At 40.7% G+C, this 21,420-nt stretch overlaps 1 protein-coding gene across 6 annotated transcripts in view; it reads right to left on the reverse strand.

Annotated features, from left to right (window-relative positions):
* Window positions 1–21,420, reverse strand: part of FNDC3A (fibronectin type III domain containing 3A) — a 127,069-nt gene that overhangs the window by 25,616 nt on the left and 80,033 nt on the right. For all 6 annotated transcript variants that reach the window (XM_055701850.1, XM_055701851.1, XM_055701848.1 and 3 more), the window contains 8 exons: window positions 21,338–21,396; window positions 10,414–10,571; window positions 9,174–9,233; window positions 6,955–7,093; window positions 6,286–6,339; window positions 5,543–5,667; window positions 1,220–1,394; window positions 505–591 (listed from right to left, as the gene is read on the reverse strand). In XM_055701850.1, coding sequence (XP_055557825.1) covers window positions 505–591; window positions 1,220–1,394; window positions 5,543–5,667; window positions 6,286–6,339; window positions 6,955–7,093; window positions 9,174–9,233; window positions 10,414–10,571; window positions 21,338–21,396 — 857 coding nt within the window. The remainder of the gene's footprint in view (window positions 1–504; window positions 592–1,219; window positions 1,395–5,542; window positions 5,668–6,285; window positions 6,340–6,954; window positions 7,094–9,173; window positions 9,234–10,413; window positions 10,572–21,337; window positions 21,397–21,420) is intronic.

Genomic DNA, 21,420 nt, shown 5'->3' on the forward strand with positions numbered 1-21,420 from the left:
CAGACTTCACCCTGAGCTAACAAGTTTATCACTCAGGACTTAGAAGAATGGGCTCGGCACCATGGTAATATGTATGAATTACTAACTTGAGCTCAGTGCTCATTGACATGATTTTTTGATCAAGGTTGCTCTTTACCCCAATACTTGCGGGCATGTTTAGAGTCTATCAAAGAACCCCATAGCTGGACTAAGTAATATTACCTGTGTATAAGCAACACTGAAGCCAAATAAAAGAAAAAACAACTCCAAACAAAAAACCTGCTAAGAACATTTACTTATGACCTGGAATTTCAAGATACCTGCAACTGTCATGCCCTTGCAGCAGTTCTTACTCCTGCAGAGATGATTAATGAAGCAGGTGTTTTGAGATTGAAATTTTAAGAAACTGGCATCAAATTTGGCTTTCCTTAAAAAAAGGCCCTCCCCACTTCTAAGTCAATCTCAAGTTACTCTGGTGCAAAAACCCAAACCAATCCCAAAAGCAAATATATGAAAAAATCTTACCCTAAATTTGTATTTTGTACTACGCCTCAAATTCTTCACCGTATAGGTAAGATCGTCACCATCATATTTTGGCTTGAAACCGTATCCCTGCAGAATTATATAGGATTACTTGAAACATTATATTTGCAGACCAGACCACGTAACATACTTCATACAAATAAGTTTCTGTTTCAGACCATAATTATTATGCTCCCCTGACAAAGTAGTAAGTGCACCTTCAATTACTTACAAAAACACAAGGTATTTTTTTGGAGAGGGGGAAACTAACCATTCTCCCATCAGAAAAGGAGAAAAAAACAATAAGAAAAATATACACAGTGTAAACAGGAACTATTCAAAACATTTTCAAAGGTAGAAGAGGACTCATTTTAAAACAAAGGTGGTTAGGCTGAAATGACACCTACAGGGACCACACTTCATGATGCAATTACTTTGATCTTACAAGCTCTTGTAAGGCTTAACTTTCACATGCAAACTCTAAAAGTCTTTGCAGGATTGGAGCTTAATAACACTGAACAATTACTGTCACAATAAAAAGGAGAAAGCTATGTGGCTTGGTCACAGCAACTGCAAGTCATTAGCTTAATTTCAGAAAATACAGTTCCTTGCAGAATATTCTAGCAAAAGTAATCACTGTTACACCTAATACAATAATAAAACAAACAAGACACATTATAGTCTCTTTAATTATTGAAAATAAGTATTCTAAACTTACTGAGTTCTCATCCTCCATCTCTAATATATATGAGATTCCTTCATCTGATGGTGTTCCTGAGGGTTTTGTCCACTGTAGGGATAACCAAGTAACTCCAGCATTAATCAGCAAAGGACTTGCTGGTGTGGTTGGGGCAGTGCCTGAGGTATGATACAGGACTTCTTCACTAAAACCACTGTTTAAAACAGACAGTATGTAAACTAAATAGACACAACAATATCTAGAAAAACACAATTCTTACTAAACACAACTAAGACAGTTTCTTGGACATACGCACAACTGGAAATCGCAGGCTGGTACATGAAGACTAAGCTTGCCTATGAGTCTGTCAGTTACAAAAGGTCTGAACAAGGTTAACATGTTCATAATCGAAAGTTTCCTTTATATGATATAGTTACAATGTTTTTCTAACAAAAATATTTTGCTTTTTCATGTTGTCATTCGTCTGAAACAATGGAGTTTTATATGCAGTAATGTACTAATACCACAGTGTCCACCCTATTCAAAATGAAAACACGAGAACATAAAAGCATATATGGGAAGACCTGAAAAAAAATTTTGCTTCCAAGGCAACAATTATGTGCTTCAAGTATACTGTGAAGTACTAGTTTCTCTAGTGATTCAGAAAACAATAGAATAACAGCCTCATTCAATGTTATTTTAAGAGTTGCCAATATGAAAGTCTTATTGCAGAACAAATTAAGTAGTGTACACCAGTGAATTTCCTAATACAACTGTCAACCTTATCTGATGATGCTTAGATACGTGTTGAAATGAAAACACATAAAAAGACCTACTGTGGAACAGAAGGACGCAGAAGTCAGTATACAGGTACTGTGTTTTCACAGATGGTCTGATATGTATCCAGCTAGACTAAAAATACCCCACCTGTTCTCAGCTGGCATTTGCTGCTTCTACATCAGGTCTGAAGAAACATTTACAGTCTTATGAGCCAGTCTAATTTTTTTTAACTACATGAAATTTAATGTCAAAGATGTAATTTTAATCTAAAAGCTAGGTACTACCTAAGTGAGCATCAGGAAGCCCTGAAAACAAAATTCTCCGTCTGGCTTAAACAACAGCACCAGTTAAACGTCTTGTGTGCCAGAACCTGACCTTTCTGAAATAATCTCAATATAAAGATAACTCAACTTCACTTTCTTTCCTACCCAACCTACATTATAATAATGCACAAGCTGTAAATTTTGGTCTGCACTAAAGTCTTTTTGTCATTAAAAAAAATAATAATATTTTAAAAAAATCTTACAGACAACACATTATCAAGTGTCAACAGCATCCAAAGCAGATATGCAGTCCGTGAGGACATCCGGACTGTGGAATAGATTTGTGAAGCAAGAAGAGAAGAAGCGCAAAACAAGAAAAAAGTTTTTAAATCTGGGGGGAATACTAATTTTTTTTCTTGCAAAAAAGTCACAAGCAAGAAAATCTCCAAAATGAAGATTAAGTGATGCATACTTATGCATCTACACAATGTATCTACTAATTTCAGCATTATACAGGTAGGTCAGAGAAAGCATGAAGAGATGCTATACAAATACTAAGCCTATCTCTATTCACGACAAACAATTGAAGGAGTGTCATCTTACAAGCAGATACAAGGTGAAAAACCCCACACCTTAAAAAGATTTATTATCTTTACTTGATTGAACCACTCCAAATTACACTGAAATCAACTAAGACTTCCAGTGACACCCACATTGGAATGACTCTTAATGCATTTAGAAGTACAATAATGCTATCTATCTTTGAAATAATTTTATTTTTCCAGTTTTCTTTAGCCACTGTTTCATATGTGGTTAGAATTAAATATAAAAATATGACTAACTCAAACATAAAATATCTGTTCTTGTCAGTAAAATAATTTAGACAAAATTCTGCCTCCAGATGCCTAAGGTTCTCAACATTCTTCATAAGGAATGATCTGGCACTCTACCCTAATAAGTATTATTTCAAGAGACTTCTTAATTAAATAATACCATAAAGGCAATACAAATGCATCTTTACAAGGCTATGAAATATTGATTTAAAAAATCTATTTGGCATGATTAGTTTAAGAAGGGTACTTAACTAACCAGTGTCTTCTACCAGCTTATGCTGTAGGAATCTATAGTACATGTAGGTATTCCTAGAGGGTATATTTACACTCAGATGTAAAAGGGGAGTGGGAAGAGAGCCCAGGCACTGAACCCTGCTTAACTGCCAGCCGACTCAGGTTTTATTTTTTTTTAACAGTTCCAACTAAATCACATCGTCAAGGCAAAGCAACTCAGAGAATAATCCATTCCAGAAACATCATCCAGAAGGCAGTAACATAATAAAGACTGTGTCTGAGCACATCAAAAGTCAGTCTAGCCCACTACAAGTGTCCTCTGACAGTAGCCCAAAGCAGGTGCCTAAGGAAAGACACAGGAACAAGCACTACAGGCAACACATTCCTCAAGTACTCTCCAAAACCTCCCAACACACACCTCATCTCCTGAGCCAGCTGTGGTTTTCACATACGTAATAGCCTGCCAAAGATTTCTTCCGCCCAGCATGAGCTACAACCCCAGGTCTGGCTCCTTATTCTTTACACTGTCCTTCAACACTGTCCAAGCAGACATTGTTCCCGCAAACACCTCCTTGTACACGCAACACACACCCTCTATTTCATGCTATAAAACCACCACTGGTGAGCTGCATCATAATGCTCATAATATTTCAAACACTAAATTAAAAAAAATGCAAAACAGCAAATTTAGGCTGATGCCTAGAGAAGCCCTGTTTTTATGCCACATAGGACCTCAAGGTCCAAGTGCTTCTAGGTAGCGTGGACACTGGCAGTCTGCTCTAGAGATGATGAGCCCTGGCAGTATGACTATTAGCCAGGTTTATTTGCTTTACCTGAAGACCAAGAAGCATTCCCAACAACTAATGCACCCAGTAGTACAAGTGTAACTTGAGAAACCAGTGATGATTTGTTTTTTTTTCCTCCAAGTTCTTACATATATTCTCTACTGAAGTCAATTGTCATACATTCAAAAGATCAAAATAAAGTTGGGTACTCTGTAACTTCTGAAAAGTAGCAATTTAAAGAAAGAACCACATGCCCTAAGCATTCACAATAAGCTCTAGAATGTTGAAAGAATTCAGTGTTATGGTAATGTCATAGTCTGTCCATTTCCCAGGGTAACAGGAGACTGACACCTTAGATAAAGGGACATATCCAAGTCACAGGACATGTCAAAGAGCACAATACAGATACACCTAACAGGTCACAGCGGGGTTCCGTCTGACTTACTTCCTGATCCAGCAGAGTTACTGACACCTTTTCATACTGTCACCACTACAACTCTAAATTAAGGAAGGACAATAAGCCCTAGAAAATTGCCACGGCAGCTTCAGGCGCTAACCTTAGATCTAGCACCATGTCAAACCTCCCTGGAACCAAAAGCAGCAGAGAGCAAGGTACAAGGTACCCTCTGGTCAGCACAGCAGCAGCACAAGCACTGCAGCATTTAAACTATTCATTTCTGGTCCTCTGGCTGAGTTGCTTGTCTTTTAGCACTATCCCCAGAATTTTAGTAGAAGTGCTTATTACATCAGACACAAAAGCCACAACTGCAATGAATGTGTGAGTCTCTACAATATAGTGCTTAGCCAATAATTCTATTACGAGAACAAGCAGCAGGAAACATGTCCAAGGTAGCAACTTCAGTGATCAATGTAGGTCTATAAAGACTGAAGCTAAAAAACAAGCACAGCCTGAGCTGATTTCACATGAGAGCAGCCGGGTTGTCTGTGCCATGCTTGTGCTCCCCATTCCAGGAGCATCGCATACAAAAGTCTGAGGAGCTCTTCAGGAAATGAGGCCAAGTCTGGCAGAAGTAGCTGTATTATCTGCTTCTAAGAGGGGCTGAGATTCGCACAATTTCTACAGTATGTATGGATATACGTAGTGGTTTTAGTATGTAGCCATTCCATGCCTGGACAAAACGCATTATGCTGGGGATCACAGAAGAGCTGAAGTTGGAAGGGATCTCTGGAGGTCATCTTGTCCAACCTCCCCTGCTCAAGCAGGGTAAAGTGGTTCATTGTATGCAGCTAATCTGCAAACGAAATAATCCAATCACATACTGTGAATTAATTATGTAGCTGGACTAGGTGATCACTGTCAGTCCCTTCCAACTAAATTATTCTATATTCCACTTCATTCCAGTTAGACAAAAGACCTTTTTCTTTAAATGCCGTAATATGTTTCTCCTAAACAAGCACGCACATGCACATGCATTCCATATTTATATATGTAATAGTAGTATTTACCTCATTCCCATGTCATTTTTGGCTGCTAGCCTAAAGGTGTACCCCATTGCTGGTGATAGTTTAGTAATCCTATACTGCTTCTGTTGGCCATAATAACACTGGCAAAACTCTCCATTTCCTTTTCCCTAAAAAGGAATAAGTTAATCACATTATTCACTCTATTATCTATGCACCCATCAACTAAAGTAACATACAAATGTGAAGTAAATTCATTTTTTGAAATTAAACATAACTCATGGCTCTCCCACATAGTGAGGTAGTAGCGTATGAAAATTTGTGTATATATTGAATTAGAGGTTTTTTTCCTTCCTTTCCATTTCCCAGCTCCACAGGGCTGGAAGGAAAAAGCCATGAAGCTTCTGCAGCTCTGCTATTTCAGGATAGCAGGTAGGGACTGGAAGATGCTCAAACAGGCATAGCAGATCCACTCCCTTTGTACAAAAGAAAGACTGTTAAAGGAAAATGATCCTTTGGTGTCAGCTCTTGAAAGAAGTATTGGACTACAAGTGAAAAAGCCACTATTAAGAGCAGCAGAATCATGTCCTTAAGATCCTACTATTTTATATTCCCCAGGAAAGAAATTAGGCAATAATCATATTTTGATAATTGCTTCAGGAATTACGTATTTTTCACATGCCTCCAGACAGAAGTCATAATCTTCATACAACTTCACGTGCACAGTCACATACAAGTACTTCTAAAAAACCCTACAAAATAAAAATAAAATAGAGTAACTTGCTTACTTCATCCCATTCTAAAAGGTAACTGTGGATTTTAGAACCATTATCACAAGATGCCTGCAACAGGAAAAGAAGAAAGTTAGAGCTCTAACTAGATACAAGACCACTTAAAGAAAAAATGCATGTATGGGGCAAATCATGACAAGACCAGCAGACGGCAAATGACGCTCCCCTTATATGACTGTTTCTCTTCCCAAGACAGTCCTAGTACATTCTCTAGCCAATGAATGCTTGTACCATGTTTATGGGTTTGGTTTTTTAGACTTTGAAAAAGTATTCTGGCAGCAATGTAAAATGCTGTAGTATTTTTCTGAGCAGCTAGATTGCAGGCAGGTCAGCCCAAATCTCAGCCTCTCCAGACCACTCCATTTGGTTTGCACAAACAAGCCTATGTTCAATGACAGGGAAAGGAATTGATTCCACAGTACAGCAGGCAACTGGAACTCATCAACTTAATCTACAAAGGTCCCTTGCTTTTCTGGGAACGCTTCTCTTTTTGCTAAAGTCCCCATTTAGTCCAGTACATCTATTTCCACTCACGGAACTGTGACTGAAATAGGTATGTTTGACAAAAATGTTCCATTTCAATGAACTGGCATTTTATTGACAGACCTGAAACAATTCTGAAGAGTTTAAAGTATTTATTTTAAAGGCTGTTAAGCAAATTCTTACCTTCCACTGAAGAGTAAGAGAATTTTTGGTCCGATTAGTTATCCTGGGCAGATTTGGAGTCTCAGGTTCACAACTTGTTGTGGTAAAACTCTCTGCTTCTGAAGGGCTCCCCTTTACACAGTTGCATTCTACTTGGATTCTACAGTGGCAAAGAGCCAATTAACATTTTGCTTCAAAATCTGTGTATACAGTTTCCAAAGAAAACTGAGTGTTCAGAATTACGTTACTTGTCTTGCTACCTCGTTATTAAAATACCACTGTTGTAAACAAATAACTGGCAGAAGCACCTTGGTCACTACAAGTAACACAAAAGAAAAGAGTCCTTTACTTTGGACATACATCGTTACCGTCAGTCAGCTTTAGTTTCACAATGACATTTGAATTATGTCTGTTACTTGCTGTACTTTGTTTGGGAAATAATGGTAACATCTTGCAGGCTCGTTATCTGTTATAGACATATTAATTGATATTATGAATAATTCTTCTCCTGCAAGTGCTTTTGTCATGTGAGCACAGTGAAGCTGTTGATACACTTACAGAGTATCCTCTGCACTCCTTCAAGACCTTGCTGAGTCTGTTCACCCTGTCCTTTCTTTTAGGAAGGCTAACTCTCCATGTACTTCAGCAGAGTGAATTCTTGCTTCTGTCTCAAAAAGAAGTGGTTTGTTTTTCTGACAGCTTGTCTCCAAAAGGAAATACAGGATTATCTTCCAGCCTCACCCTGCTCCCCTAGCTGTGTAGCTATGCCTTGTCTCTTCCTTGGGTGAACAAGCACATTAATTTCTTCCGATTATCTGTTCTTTTGAAAGAAAAAACATAAAAGCTAAAAAAGCACTTTCCTGTGATCACTGGTGTGAGACCTAGGTTGCCTGCTTGTGAAGATGCAAAAGTCCTTATATGTTCTTGTTGCATGAACAGCAAGTCACAGGAAATTTGGCTTTGTAGATTTTGTGAACAGGGAGACAAACATTTGAACAGTGACTAATGACGCACACAAAGCTGTGCTTGCATACAGTTGCAAGTATGTAATTTATCAGTTATCTTCACAGTTTAGACTTCCTGATCTTCACTATTTCGGGCAGTGTTCACAACTGGCATAATTCTGCTTAGGAAGAGCTTACATGGCTAAGCCGCCTATTCCCATATATGACCTACAAAAACCAGAACTAAACAAGAAAGAATCTGAACGTAGCCTGATAAAAAAAGGACTTACATAGGAAAAAACAAGTCTTAGGCTCTGACCCTTATGGTCCATGCATTTGTTGGGTAAAGTGCATTAAAACTACTAAAAATAGGAACAAAACCACAGGGAAACAGTTGCATACGAAAGAGCTTTGAGTCAATTTACCATTCATCCTTCTCCTTAACCTGTGCTGCAGACCATACAGGAGCCCAAATCAAATGAGGGCTGTGATAATAACAGACCTTTTTCCTTCTGGTTCGGCGACCAGGGCAATACTCCAGAAAACAGCACTAGGAAGTGTAGAACCCTTCACACCAAGGACCATGAATGTAGCTCTCCCATACTTCAGCCTTCTCCTTGTCTGATGTTACCAGTTTGCCAGTTATGTTCATTGGGGGGTACATGTTCTTTGCCCTTCATTTTCTTGCTGACATACCTATAGAAGCTCTTACTATTCTTTGCGTCCCTTGCCAAGTTCAGCTCCAGATGACCCTCCAATATTTGAAAATGGAGGGAAGAACACCAGCTAACAACATCTTTCCAATTCTATGTTATTTCTTCAGTATGACGTATCGAAACAGCAAATTCTGCTAGAAGGGTAGAATTACATTGAGCTAGGCACGTATTTTGTAGTGCATATGAGGTCAGATTCACTGGTCTACTGGAGTAAAGCAAAAACAGCATAAGGTGACCTTCAGGTGGCCAACAATGAGCATCTTCCTATGCAAGGTACTTTGCTGCTTGTGGAAAATTGAGAGAAAGCACGTAGTATCTGTACCTGGCTCAAAGGACAGTAAAAAGTCACTATGCTGGCATGAAGGAAAGAGCATGGATGTTGGATGGTGGCACAACAATCTTCTCTTGTGTTTCCCAAAATGGACTGCGTGGTCAGCTAAGCCAAAAATGTTGATTTGTGACTCAAAGGAGGGCGGGAAGTGGTAAAGACAATCTCTGAAGACTTATGCAAATACACAGATACAATGAAACTTTTAAAACATTTCCACTGAATATAATGAGTAGAAAAAGAGATACTCACTTTGCATGGTAATCAGTTGCTGGCCTGAGATCATTTACAGTAACTTTATTTTCTTCTCCACTGGAGAGAGATACAGTTTTGTTTAAGAGACTTTCAGAATCCCGTATGATTATAAAAAGACACATCATCTAACCTATTCGCCTAACACTCCTAAGAAATTTATTCGCTAACAGTTTGTCTCTGTTGTTACATATAGTGAAATGTAAATGCATTTATCTTTGAACTTTAGGGGTTTCTTGTGTTTGATTGCTGTTTTTTTGCCCTGGTGGTTTTCTGCCTTTTTTGTTATTTTGTTTGTTTGGTGGTTGTTTTTTAACGAAGAATCCTTACTTTCCTTTTTATGCAGTAAGACCAGCTTCATGTGTACACATATACATTATTACACAAAACCCACTGAAGTACCAGGGCCTATAGAAACTCGGTTCAGCTTTGCAAGAACGATTATCTAAAACTGTACGTGACTGCATACGGATACTTGTTAGCACCTAGTAAACAGAAAAGGTGCCTAAGTAACATCTATTAGACATCAACTTAAGTTAGCAAAGCTCGTTTCTTTTGCTCTAATTTCTAGGACAGGGACATCCAACTTGCAATTCAGGTACTGCTCCTAAGAAATCCATGGAAGGTGACTAAGATAACTAGCTAGATACAAAGACTTACAATAATTAGAGAGCTCTACAAGCTCTACACCCTTAGTGGTAAATTTTACTGTTGTATTTCTCCAAGTTGCAAAAAACTGATGGAAAAACGTTGTGTTAGGAATTAAACAATTGAATTGTTTTATTTGTTTTGCTGTTGTTGGAGTTGTGTTCTGTGTGAATCCAGTATTTTCATATCGTAAGACTGTCTCTTACTAAGAACATTTTCAGGGAAGGGAGGTATAACTTTACTGGGAGTAGAAGCATGTGCTCAAGTACATAACTACAAAACCAACTGCTATTTCTCACCAGTCTATCTCACTACTTCAGAACTGATAGCTTCTAGTGCAGCTGGTTGAAATACATCTAAGTGATATTAAAACACACCAACATCTAAGAACAAGGTCTTTACATTCTAATTGATGGTAGAGACTTTAGTAATAAACCAACAAATTCTACTAAAAAGGTTGTTAATTCCAAAATAGAAGTTAAAACAAAACTGCTGATTATTTAAATCTCCAGACATGAGACAGATTTTTAATGAGGTTTTAAGCCACATAATTCAATGCAACAGCAATTAAATAAAAATAACGAACACCTACATGTATACAGTTTTGTACTTCCCATCTTTTCCGGTATTTGAAATCATCACTTCGTAAGTGTAAACCTCTGGTACATCGTTTTTGTCAGCATCTTCTCTGGTATCGCTGGATGGAGGGGACCATGTAAGTAGTGCTGTTCTTGCCTGTATGTCTGATACCTGTAGAAACAGAACTTTTGAGATCTCTGCCATTTAAATGCTATTGTATATAAATGCTGCTTTGCCACACAGGACCAGATAAAAAGAGAACAAAATCATATACCAGTACCATATCAGATTATTTATACTGATGTAATAGCTACTAAATAGTTTTTACAGGTAAAATCAAGCTAGAAATACAAGAAATTTCATGAGAAAACTAATCCTAGGGCACAAGGCTGAGTGCAAAGAAACTTCTAAGTAATGAATGCCACCTAGTGGGCTATAGAAAACCGAACGGTATCATTCGTGAAGCAGAAGAGATGGCAAGCATATATCATTAAATCAGTCATTTCATTAAATAACGTTTCAGGCATTTTTTCCTTTGATGTCACTGGCACTAAGACTTTTTTTTAGTACTCTCTTGGTGATTCGGTTTTCTTATGAAATACATAGAAAACTCAGGAACTTCTCCAGAATGGCTGGCATTACTCTAACAGGTACGTGAAGAAACTCTGCTTTGGGAATTTAATTATGACTGTGAAAAGTAGGTTCTCCCATTAGATTAGAACCTATTTGGTTAACTACTCCAGCACATTTGGGTTTTTTTATCAGGATATTAATAGGGATACAACTATGTGAGGTTCTAATCTAGTACGCTAGGGAACAGAATATTCTAACATATCTCAATGTACTTTGAGCTCAGGCACTTGTGCTGAAGGCATGCTTACAAGGTCCGTGTGCATTTACACATATATACATAACAGGCAACATCCTAAATAATTCCTGTGGTGGTGCTTGCCTGCACAGCCCACCCTTTGCAGAAAGGCCTGAGTAACAACAGTTGGTGTGACAGAAATATGAGTATAAACAGTGTGTTGCAAACGCAACACCTCCAACTGTCTGAGAAGTGTCTGCCCCAGCAGACTCATTAGGCTAAAAGCCAGCAGCACTCTGGTGGATTAAATGGTAACCAGGGAATCACAAAGAGACTTCCAAAATGAAGAAGTAATCAGCTTTGGAAGTATGAAAGCATCACAAAAAATCCTAACAAGAATAAAAGATGCTGGGGTGGAAGAAAGCAATGATCAAAACCTGGCCTGACAGTACGAGGAATTGCCCTGCCACCATCGCCACCTTCATCCAGGTCTGATGGATACCACAAGTAGCTGCACCCCAGCTGGTACAACAGGATTTCAGGGTGCAGCAGGCAGGAGCTCACAACTTGGGGGGGGGGCACATGTGACCTGGTAGAGAGCTTTATCAATGGCTTGTGGATTAAAAGATTGCAGGGAACAACAGATTTTAAGGAACAGCACAGTTACATGCAAAGCTAAAGCACCACCATCTCTCAGAGGAGACACGCACTTAGGGGCACCCATGCTCCCAGAAGAGTGGGTGCTGCTCCAAACCCACACATGCTGCAAGGGGTTGCAGATGCTCATATTTCTGTAGGTGAGTGCACAGGTGCATGCATGTGATTACAAATTTTTAGGATCCATTATAGAAGGAAGTTTAGAAATTTGTGTTTATTAATATTGCATGTCTGTTGTTGTGGTTTATATGTTGTACCCACCTATTATTTCCAATAATTTCATAAGAGAACAGAAAACTTTTCACTATATGAAATTACTAGTTTTACAATATGACTGTAATATATATCTATTTTGGGAATAATTGCTTTTGGGAATCTACTACCAGAGTATCAGAATCAAAATGCTATCTTCACAGCTGGTGCTCAAATTGCTATCATCTACTGAACTAAAGCCTGAATGGGGCAACTTCAAGAATGCAGCAGAGAGGAGATGACTTACTGAAAGTAGACAAGTAGAAAGGAGGAGGAAAATCAAAACCGATGAGCCTCAGTGTCTTGGAAATAATATCACTAAGCCCTTATATGCTAACAGGACAATAAATCACACCCTGAAAGGGATCAAATGCTAGTAAGATTACCCATTGAACTTCTTGGAAACACAATTCAAAGTTCAGTAACAGAAATTCCACTATAACCTTGATGTGGTCACAAACAAACACTCAAATCACCTCAGTAGAATGCTAGCATTTTTGGAAGTCTTTGGAGTTACGGGAAGCATCTGGGGTGGTAAAAACTCACTCTCAGATACTCTTAATCCCTCCCTCCTGGATTGCAGAAGGCAGCATGGGATACTGATGGAACTGTAGGTTTCTGGAGGACCAGCTGTGCCCCGGGATCAGTAGGTCCACTGTAAGATGATCTATTCCTATGTTTAGCTATCTTAGCAGTTGATATTTTTTTCCTAAAGTCGAGGGAGTACCTCTCTCACTATCAACTAAGCTGACTAGTCCTAGCCACCACAGAGCTGAACATCAGATCTTCCCTTCCTTTCTGCAGTATGTGTTTGAAGACTGATAGGATTTGTGTCTCCCTCCACTTATCTAAACCTCTGATCATTCTCACTGTTCTCTTTATTTCCTACAGTTTTATTACCTTTAGTGCTTTGCCCAGAACTGCACATAACATGTTATCTGTCACTCTGCTAATACCAAACTGCCTTATACACTTCACAGATTACATTTCTCTTCATATACTTTAGTCTGTCTATCTTCTTTTACACCAGAGAAGGAATGTGATTGGTATGAGTGAAAGGTGGCTTGGTACATAATTGTACTGGGTTTGCATGGCGTGGCAAGGTTTTGGTAGTGGGGCTACAGGAGTGGCTTCTGTGAGAAGATGTCAGAAGCTTCCCCCTATGTCTGACAGAGCTGATGATGGCTGGCTCCAAGACGAATCCACCACTGGCAAAGGCCGAGACTGTCAGTGATGGTGGTAGCATCTCTGAGACAGTGTATTTAAGAAGGGGAAACACACCCCCAACAACAAAAAAACCCCTGTGGAAGACCAACAGCAGCCAGAGAAGAATGAGAATGCATGAGAGGCACATCCCCGCAGCCGCCATGGCAGGCAGGAGGGGCAGGGGGCTCCAGGCCCAGAGCAGAGGCTCCCCCCAGCCCGCGGTGAAGCCCACGCTGAGGCAGGCTGTCCCCCTCAGCCTGGGGAGGCCCACGGAGGAGCAGATCCCCACCGGCAGCCCCTGGAGGCCCCACGCCGGAGCAGGTGGGTGCCCGAGGGAGGCTGTGACCCGTGGGCAGCCCACGCTGGAGCAGCTCCTGGCAGGGCCTGTGGCCCCGCGGGGAGAGGAGCCCGGGCTGGGGCAGGTTTGCTGGCGGGGCTGGGGACCCCGGGGGGACCCAGGCTGGAGCCGGCTGTGCCTGAGGGACGGCACCCGTGGGGGGACCCGGCTGGGGCAGGGGAGGGGTGTGAGGAGCCGCCCCTGAGGGGAAGGAGCGGCAGAGGCAGCCTGTGAGGGACTGACCCCAGCCACATTCCCGGCCCCGGCGCTGCTGGGAGCGGGGAGAGGGAGCGGGAGTGAAGTTGGGCCCGGGGACAAGGGAGGGGTGGGGGGAAGGTGCGTTTTAAGGTTTGGTTTCATTTCTCATTATCCTGCTCTGATGTGATTGCTAACAAATTAAGCTAATGCCCCCAAGCGGAGCCTGCCCTGCCCGTGAGGGTCACTGCCGAGGGATCTCTCCCTGCCCTCACCTCGACCCACCGGCCTTTCCTTACATTTTCTCTCCCTGCCCAGCTGAGGAGGGCAGCGGTAGAGCCGCTTTGGTGGGCACCTGCGTCCTGCCAGGGTCAGCCCGACACACGTCTTATTGGAACATTAAAATATTACGAGGTTTCAACTGTTCAGTACAGAGAAAGCAGGAAGAGTGGGAGCAAGATCAAAGACAGCACTACAGACTATTGAGTAACAGACAATTCACAGGACTTTGACTAGTAAAATTAAACCCAGAGTATTAGTGGAAATCATTAGATTATCAACAAGCATTAACTGAGAACAGGGTGAAATGCTCTTTAATCTCTAACTAGAAGAAAAATTGTTATCCCGAGTTACTAGCCCAGGGCAATATTTGTTGGTCAACTCATGTAAACCCTCCATAAGGCTTCTAAAATAATCGATGAAAACTGTTAACACAGTAACTATATCACAATGAAGCAGTATTATGTACCCACCCAACAATCAGCAACTAAGTAGGTTGTTCCGGTTGTTTCACTTTGTGTAAACAGAGTATGTGACTAAAGATTAGTATGAAAAAGCTTTGCTTTGGCAAATTTGCCAAAACTTTAAAGCAACAGTGCGTGGAACTGAACATGATCAGAAATGCAAAGTGAAAAATATTCACAGAAGCTGAGAATTAATGACATCCTCATGGTGCATAAAAAGCTGCAGTGTATAAAGACCTATATAAATTCTCTATGCATACACACGACACACATATGCATAGGGGAAAGAGGATAAATATGTTAGCCAATAAGCTATTATTTAACAGAATTTATAAGAAGTTAAAAGATTCAATGAAATAAAAACATCTAACAGGTTTAAAGATAAAACCCTTTTTTGTTTGTTTTTTAAAAAGGAAAATTATCATGGAAGGCTTCAAGTCAGGCACTGATCTGCTATTGGGAAATGTAGAAATTGAAACTGTAAAATGTTATTTTCATCCTGCATTTGCAGTATGGCAGAAATCCCTATCCGTCTTATGTAACTCTCTTGCTGGACTAGAAAATTTACAACCCACACCCAAGTCACTCAGCCCTGTAAATGGTGCCCAGTGAGACTCATGGGTCTGCAATAAACCAGGTCAAGTTAAACCACTGGTTCCCCATCAGTGATGTACACTCACATTAAACAAAGGAGTTGCAAGAAGCCAAGCCTAAACTAGTAAGCCCTGCTGAGGAGCACTGGGGAGTGAACTACTCATGGAACAGCAGATGTAAGAGGCAGATACTGGAGGGACTGGAGGGCCTAGGAGAACAGGCTCATGGGCAGAAGAACATAACAATAGGTTCAACACTTAACTCTTTAGCAGGGATAAACACTGGAAATGATTTTCAGACCTGTTCCTCATATACCTGAATCCCACTGAAGTTGCTACCTTCTTTTCTGCAACCTCAGATAACGGCAGTGGGGGAGTGTGAGGACCTTGTGTGAGGGGTCAGTAATCAGACAAAAAGAAGAGGGGCAACAGGAGTGGGACTGGGTAATATCAAGGTTTTCCTGCTGGACCTACACTTTATATATTGTTACGTATTTCGTAACTTCTGGAGCTTTTCAAGAAATTAACATACAGGTGAATGAGTATATTCAATCACTCTCAGTTGCTAAAAAAAAGTCACAGCTGCAAGCACTGACAAGAGAGAATCAGAGAATATAATTTAAGTCCTTTTTAACTTGTTTATAAAACATTTGATACTGCTTTTCAGATTCAACTTCCAGCTAAAAAAGTAATTCTTAAAAGACAGTTCTAGGTTCAGTTATATTCTTCCTCACAAGACTATTAATAAGGGACAAAAGCAAAATATTACAAGATTAAGTATTGCTAAAATTAAGATTTCCTATTAAAAACCAACTTTCCCCTATTGTGTATATGCACAATGGCAGTCTTACTATTACATTAGCATGTACTATCTTAACACAAAAACTCCAGCTTCACATAACGCAATCATATGACAGTAATTTCTAATTTCTTCACTGTCCTTTATCCTTGATGTTCCATAAAATCCCAATATTTGACTTTTTGAACACTAGGCAGAGCTCTATTATAGAAAAGAGTTACTAAAGTTTCAGAAACTCCTGTCAGTTCTCAAGCACAAAACACTAGCATATTTTCAAATAATCTCTGCAATACAAAGATGAAAAAAGCCTTTCTGAAGAACAAATACTAAGATCAGAAGAATCCACTACACGTAGGTGCCCTGAGACACTCAGGAGTAGCTTTTTCAGAAGACTTGGCATTATTTATTACTTTGTATGTTTATTCAAGCAGCTGTAATTGGTTTTAGTTGCACTCAACTCTGAACACTGTGTGCTTCTCCAAAGCACAGTACAATACTTGAGTCAGGCCCCAGCACCGAGGAAACTAAGAAGTGGGCATGTTTTCATTAGCAGTCCAGCTTGTGAAAGTGAATCTCCTTATTAAGTATATTACACATGCCATTTAGGTCAAACAAAAGAGCAGTTCTAGCACGTGCAAACTGGACTGTGTTCAGTGACACAGGGTGCGCTGAAACAGTGAGGTCCATCACAACCTAAAAGCCTGCAAGCATACATGGAACATGCATGAACCACAAAACAGGATTTACACACTACATAACCAGCCCTCAAATTTTGAGTTCCTTTTGCCTCTCATTAAATACACAGCCTTGCACTTCTTTCTTAATTTTGCTTTTGCCTTTTCAGGTCCCCTTGTCTTTTCTTCTATTTGCATTGTTACTTAGTTAATGGACATGACAGCTGGTGAGGACTCTGCTCAAATGCTGAGGACTCAGCATGGTGCAATCTGCAGAACCACTCCAGCTTACATATGGATATAAAAAGTTCAAGACCACTGTTAAGTAGAAGGGTCATCTGGTGGCAGTACCATGTTATAATCTTAACACTGCCACGTATGAAAAGAATGGGGGATCCATAAAGGGAGAAGTTTAAGAAAATGAGAACACTCATAAAAGCACCTAATAGGGGTCTGGAAGCAGCAAAGTTGATGTTCCCCATACTGCACAGAATTCATCAAAGAGATGCGTGAGCGAATGAACACCATAGAGTCCACCACCTGCTTCAGATGTGCATGCTCTTGGCCTGAGCATTAAGAAATGGGACAGCCCAGGACAGGTCACAGCCTTCAGCATTACTCCCGATTTTCTGGAACAGGATATCGTGCAACGGAATGTGACCACCACAGCCAGTATCCAGTATCGCCTGCACCAGCGCAAAGTTCGACCAGGGAACAATGTACTGACGATCCATCAAGAGCAGCACTGTGGCACAATCCCCGCAAGGAGTGCTTCAAGCAAAACGTTAATCAAAAACCTACAGGAGTATTTCTGATGAGAACTATAAACGGAAGGTGTGAAAAAACACAATCTCCTGGTTCACTTGTGGGAGGGTGAGGAAAACGTTTCCTTGGAGAACCTGTGGGAGGGTTGCTTCTGATCCTCCAAGGCCTAAGTAGGTAATGCTGCCTCCCTTTCTCTTATCACTTCACACTCCCACAAGCTGCAACATCAGCTAGTCTTCCACCCACCCACAGCCCTGACAATCCCTTGCCTTCGCAAAGTGTAAGCCTCTCCAAGTGCTGGGAAGTTTGGCTTTTTGCCTTCTGTACACTAGTCTGTAGCAGAGTACTACTGCCTAAGCCTGTGATGTCTTCTGAGGTCTGCAAAGAGATCACTTGTAGGCACAAAGCTATGTGCAATGATGTTCAAGTAAGGACATGGTGGGGAGGGAAAATAACATGCTTGCCTAAAAGGCATGGACGATTGAGTGTTGAGGGTGGAAGGAAGTGAAAGAAAACAAAGCAATACTGGCACGCTATTGCTGCTTCTTATGTCATTAGCAACACAGCAGAACACACAACCTGTTGATCATACTTCTCACAGTCTCACTCTAACCACCCTAGGAAGCTCACAGTTATCACTCCCACTGGTGGTGCAGCCACTGATGACATCTGGACTTGAATGGCATCCTGTATGCCCTGACCACTGGCAGAAGACTCTGCATTCTTCTAGAGAACTGGTTCCTGTACTTTCAGTCAGGACAGAAAGGATCATCCACATTTTCATGAAGTTAAGAAAGGGACAGCAGGCACTCATGATTTGAGGGCTGCTGAGAAAGCTGTCGTCCAGCACACCCCAGTGACAGCACTATCTTGCAGTAAGCAAACCTTGCAGCAAAATTGTTTTCTGCATCCATTCTGGTACAGTATGTGGCTAAACTAGGCACACATTCCCTTGTTGGGACAAACTCTCATTACTCTGAGCCAAAAGGGGTCAAAGACACCAGACCCCTTAGCTACACAACCCTGATCCATTCCCAGAGCAGGTATGTTTTGTACGGTGAACAGCACGTTGCTGTGTTAAAAGAAAACAAAACCAAAAGGTAATTGTAATCCTCAACACAATGGGCCAGCAGTAGTACAGAATCTTTCCTGCTTCACTTTGAGAATGGAATAGAATTCTTCTAAAAGTATTTTGATGTGTAGTTTCCTAGGAAATGTGTGTGTGCATATCTATTATTCATATTTTTATGTATGTAATTTTTAACAACAAATAGCTCCCTTAAATTCTTTCTAGCACCATCCTAAGTTCAGATTGTCTCTACTGCTTGATCTAACAGAGTAAAAGCGATAAGTGTTTCCCAACATCTGTGGAGATGAGCTGCATAGCTGGACAGTGAAACAACAGGCAGCAAAACAAAACCTCTGCTGGTAGGACTTTACAAGTACTTGCTGTCAGAAGAAAGATGAGATGTGGGAAATCTGGATTACATTCCAGGTCCTGGATAAAGATCAGTGCTGTCAGATGTAGACTAAATTTCTTATAGCCATAAGCCCTTTTCACCTTTTTTCTCCAGCTTCTTGAAGTCTGGTCCTAATCACCAGTTCTTCATTCCAGTCTGTACTCCTCGTTTACTCCACCCAACTTCAGCCCTTTAGTCTCTCAGTAAAGTTACAGTATCCTTGTCTCACCAGTCTTCATCTTTCTTGGGTCGTTTCAAGTCAGTCTCTTACTACTACTGCCCACTATCCCCACTACTCTCAGTCTTATTAGTAAGACGTTCAGCCTCCCATCACCCTTTCATGATCAGTTTGCTTGTAAAACTAAAACAGAAAAGCTACTTGCTCTCCATCTTGTTCTTCCAATAGTTCACACCTAAAATTCTGTTTGTTCCTGGTCTCATTTTCTTATCTTAAGACACCTCATGTATTTTAGGATCTCTCAAGTCTTGATTGTCCTTCAGACCGGTGCTCCTTGTCAGAGAGCTCTCTTCTTCACTCACTCCCTTCCTTCCTCACACTTTTATCTCCCTAAGCTTTCTTTTCAGTCCCGGTTCCTCCTCCAAAAATTCTTTTTATTGCCCCTCCACTAGCTCCCATCACCAAGGTCACCCTGTTAAACGCTGCTGAACTTGACTGTCCCAGCTACTATCCACACTACAGCAACAGCTAGATCAGCCAGCTTCCACCTCCATGCTGCTTAGCCACCAAAGACACTGGGGCACTGAAGACATGTTAACCCATTCTGATGCTTGGACACAGCAGGACAACAAGCATTCAGGACTTCCTCTATCATTCATTACAATCCCTGCTCACCCCTTGAAACACAGAATCACAGAATGGTTCATGCTGGAAGGGACTGCTGGAGGTCATCTAGTCCAAACCCCTTGTTCAAGTAGGGTCACCTAAAGCCAGCCAGCCAGAACCACGCCCAGACAGCTTTTCAGTATCTCCAAAGAATGAGTCTCCACAAACTCTCTCGACAACCTGTGCCAGTACTCAGTCATCCTCACAGTAAAAAAGTTTTTCCTGATGTACAGAGGGAACCCCCTGTATTTCAGTTTCTGCCCGTTGTCTCTGGTCTTGATGCTGGGCACACTCAGAAGAGCCTGGCTCTGTCCTCTTTGCACCCTGCAGGTATCTATACATACATTGATAAGATCCCCCCCGAGCCTTCTCTTCTCCAGGCTAAATATTTCCAGCTCTCTCAGCCTCTCCCAGCCAGGCTGTAAAGCAACATATGAAAGAAGAATCAAGACTGGAGCTCTAAAATCAGGGCCAGCCTGTCTGGGAGGTGGAAGGGAGAAGGTATGTAGCTGGTGAATGGCAGTGTTGGAAGTCCAATGATCATTCAATCTGATCCTTTTTCCTTCTTATCTTTTCTCTGTATGTTCTTTCTTCCATAAAAGTTTACTTTATTAGTTACGTGAAGCATGTGTGCTGTGGTAAGCTTAGGACTGACAAAGGATGAAAAGCAGGGTGCCTGATTATGGAGGAAGTAGCTGGCTGACTGGACAAACCCATGGCAAACTCTTCCTGGAGTTTCAGTTGCATAGACTTTTTGTAGTTTACAATAGGGAACGCAAACTGTTTTTACTCAGGCAAGCTGGTGGCCTCAGGATCGAGATGCAGATTTTTGGAAAAGCTGTGTAAATCCTCACAGAAAGGTCAGGACCAGGGAAGGCCCAGATGATGAAAGAAAAGGACACAGGCCTGCTGTCAAATGCAAGAAACTACTGAATTTACCAACAATGCTTTAAAGAGTACCTATGCAGAATTATGGATTACAGCTTTACAAACTGTAAAAAAAAGTGGTAGATTTTTCAAGCAGGTAGGTCAAAAGCCCACTGCTGACAGTCACCTTCCTTAGCAAATTTTGTGTCTCTTACCTGAAGGCACCAGAGACACTTAAAGAGAAATCTGTCATAATTTTTCTTTACTTTTCAGATAAGTTTTCCAAAACTTCTCCCATGTCTAGAGATATCCTGATGTGTGAAATCGCCTCCTGGAGTTAAAACTAAACAATGTTACAGGTCATGGAGAACAGATTTTACAGTAAAAGATGGTGTTAAGCATCATCTTATGTTAAGCATCAGCATTGTGTTACCGGCAATGTTGCAAGCTCTTTCTCTATTTATCTTTTATAATTCTGTTAATGCTGAGATTTCAGGGTGGCCAAGAAGAATTTCACATAGCTATCAAGACAATTTGAGCTTCATAAATGTTAAAATACTAAAAATTACTTTGGTCATTTACATTTCAGTGACTGGAAGTAAGCAAGTTTTCTGCAAGTTTAACTTGCAAGTTAAGCAAGTTAAAGATCCTTTAAACTTGGAGAGAGAAAAGGACGTATCACCGTGTAAAACAGCAAAAGATACATTCTAATTTTATAGAAAGCTTTATTTACTTACCACTGGTTTGGCTATATTAGAAAGAAGTGCTTCAAGTGCTTTTGTTTCTTCATCCTTTTCTTAAAAAACAAAATCAAAGCAAA

The sequence above is a fragment of the Falco cherrug genome, chromosome 2, assembly GCF_023634085.1.
Source record: "Falco cherrug isolate bFalChe1 chromosome 2, bFalChe1.pri, whole genome shotgun sequence".
Taxonomy (NCBI): domain Eukaryota; kingdom Metazoa; phylum Chordata; class Aves; order Falconiformes; family Falconidae; genus Falco; species Falco cherrug.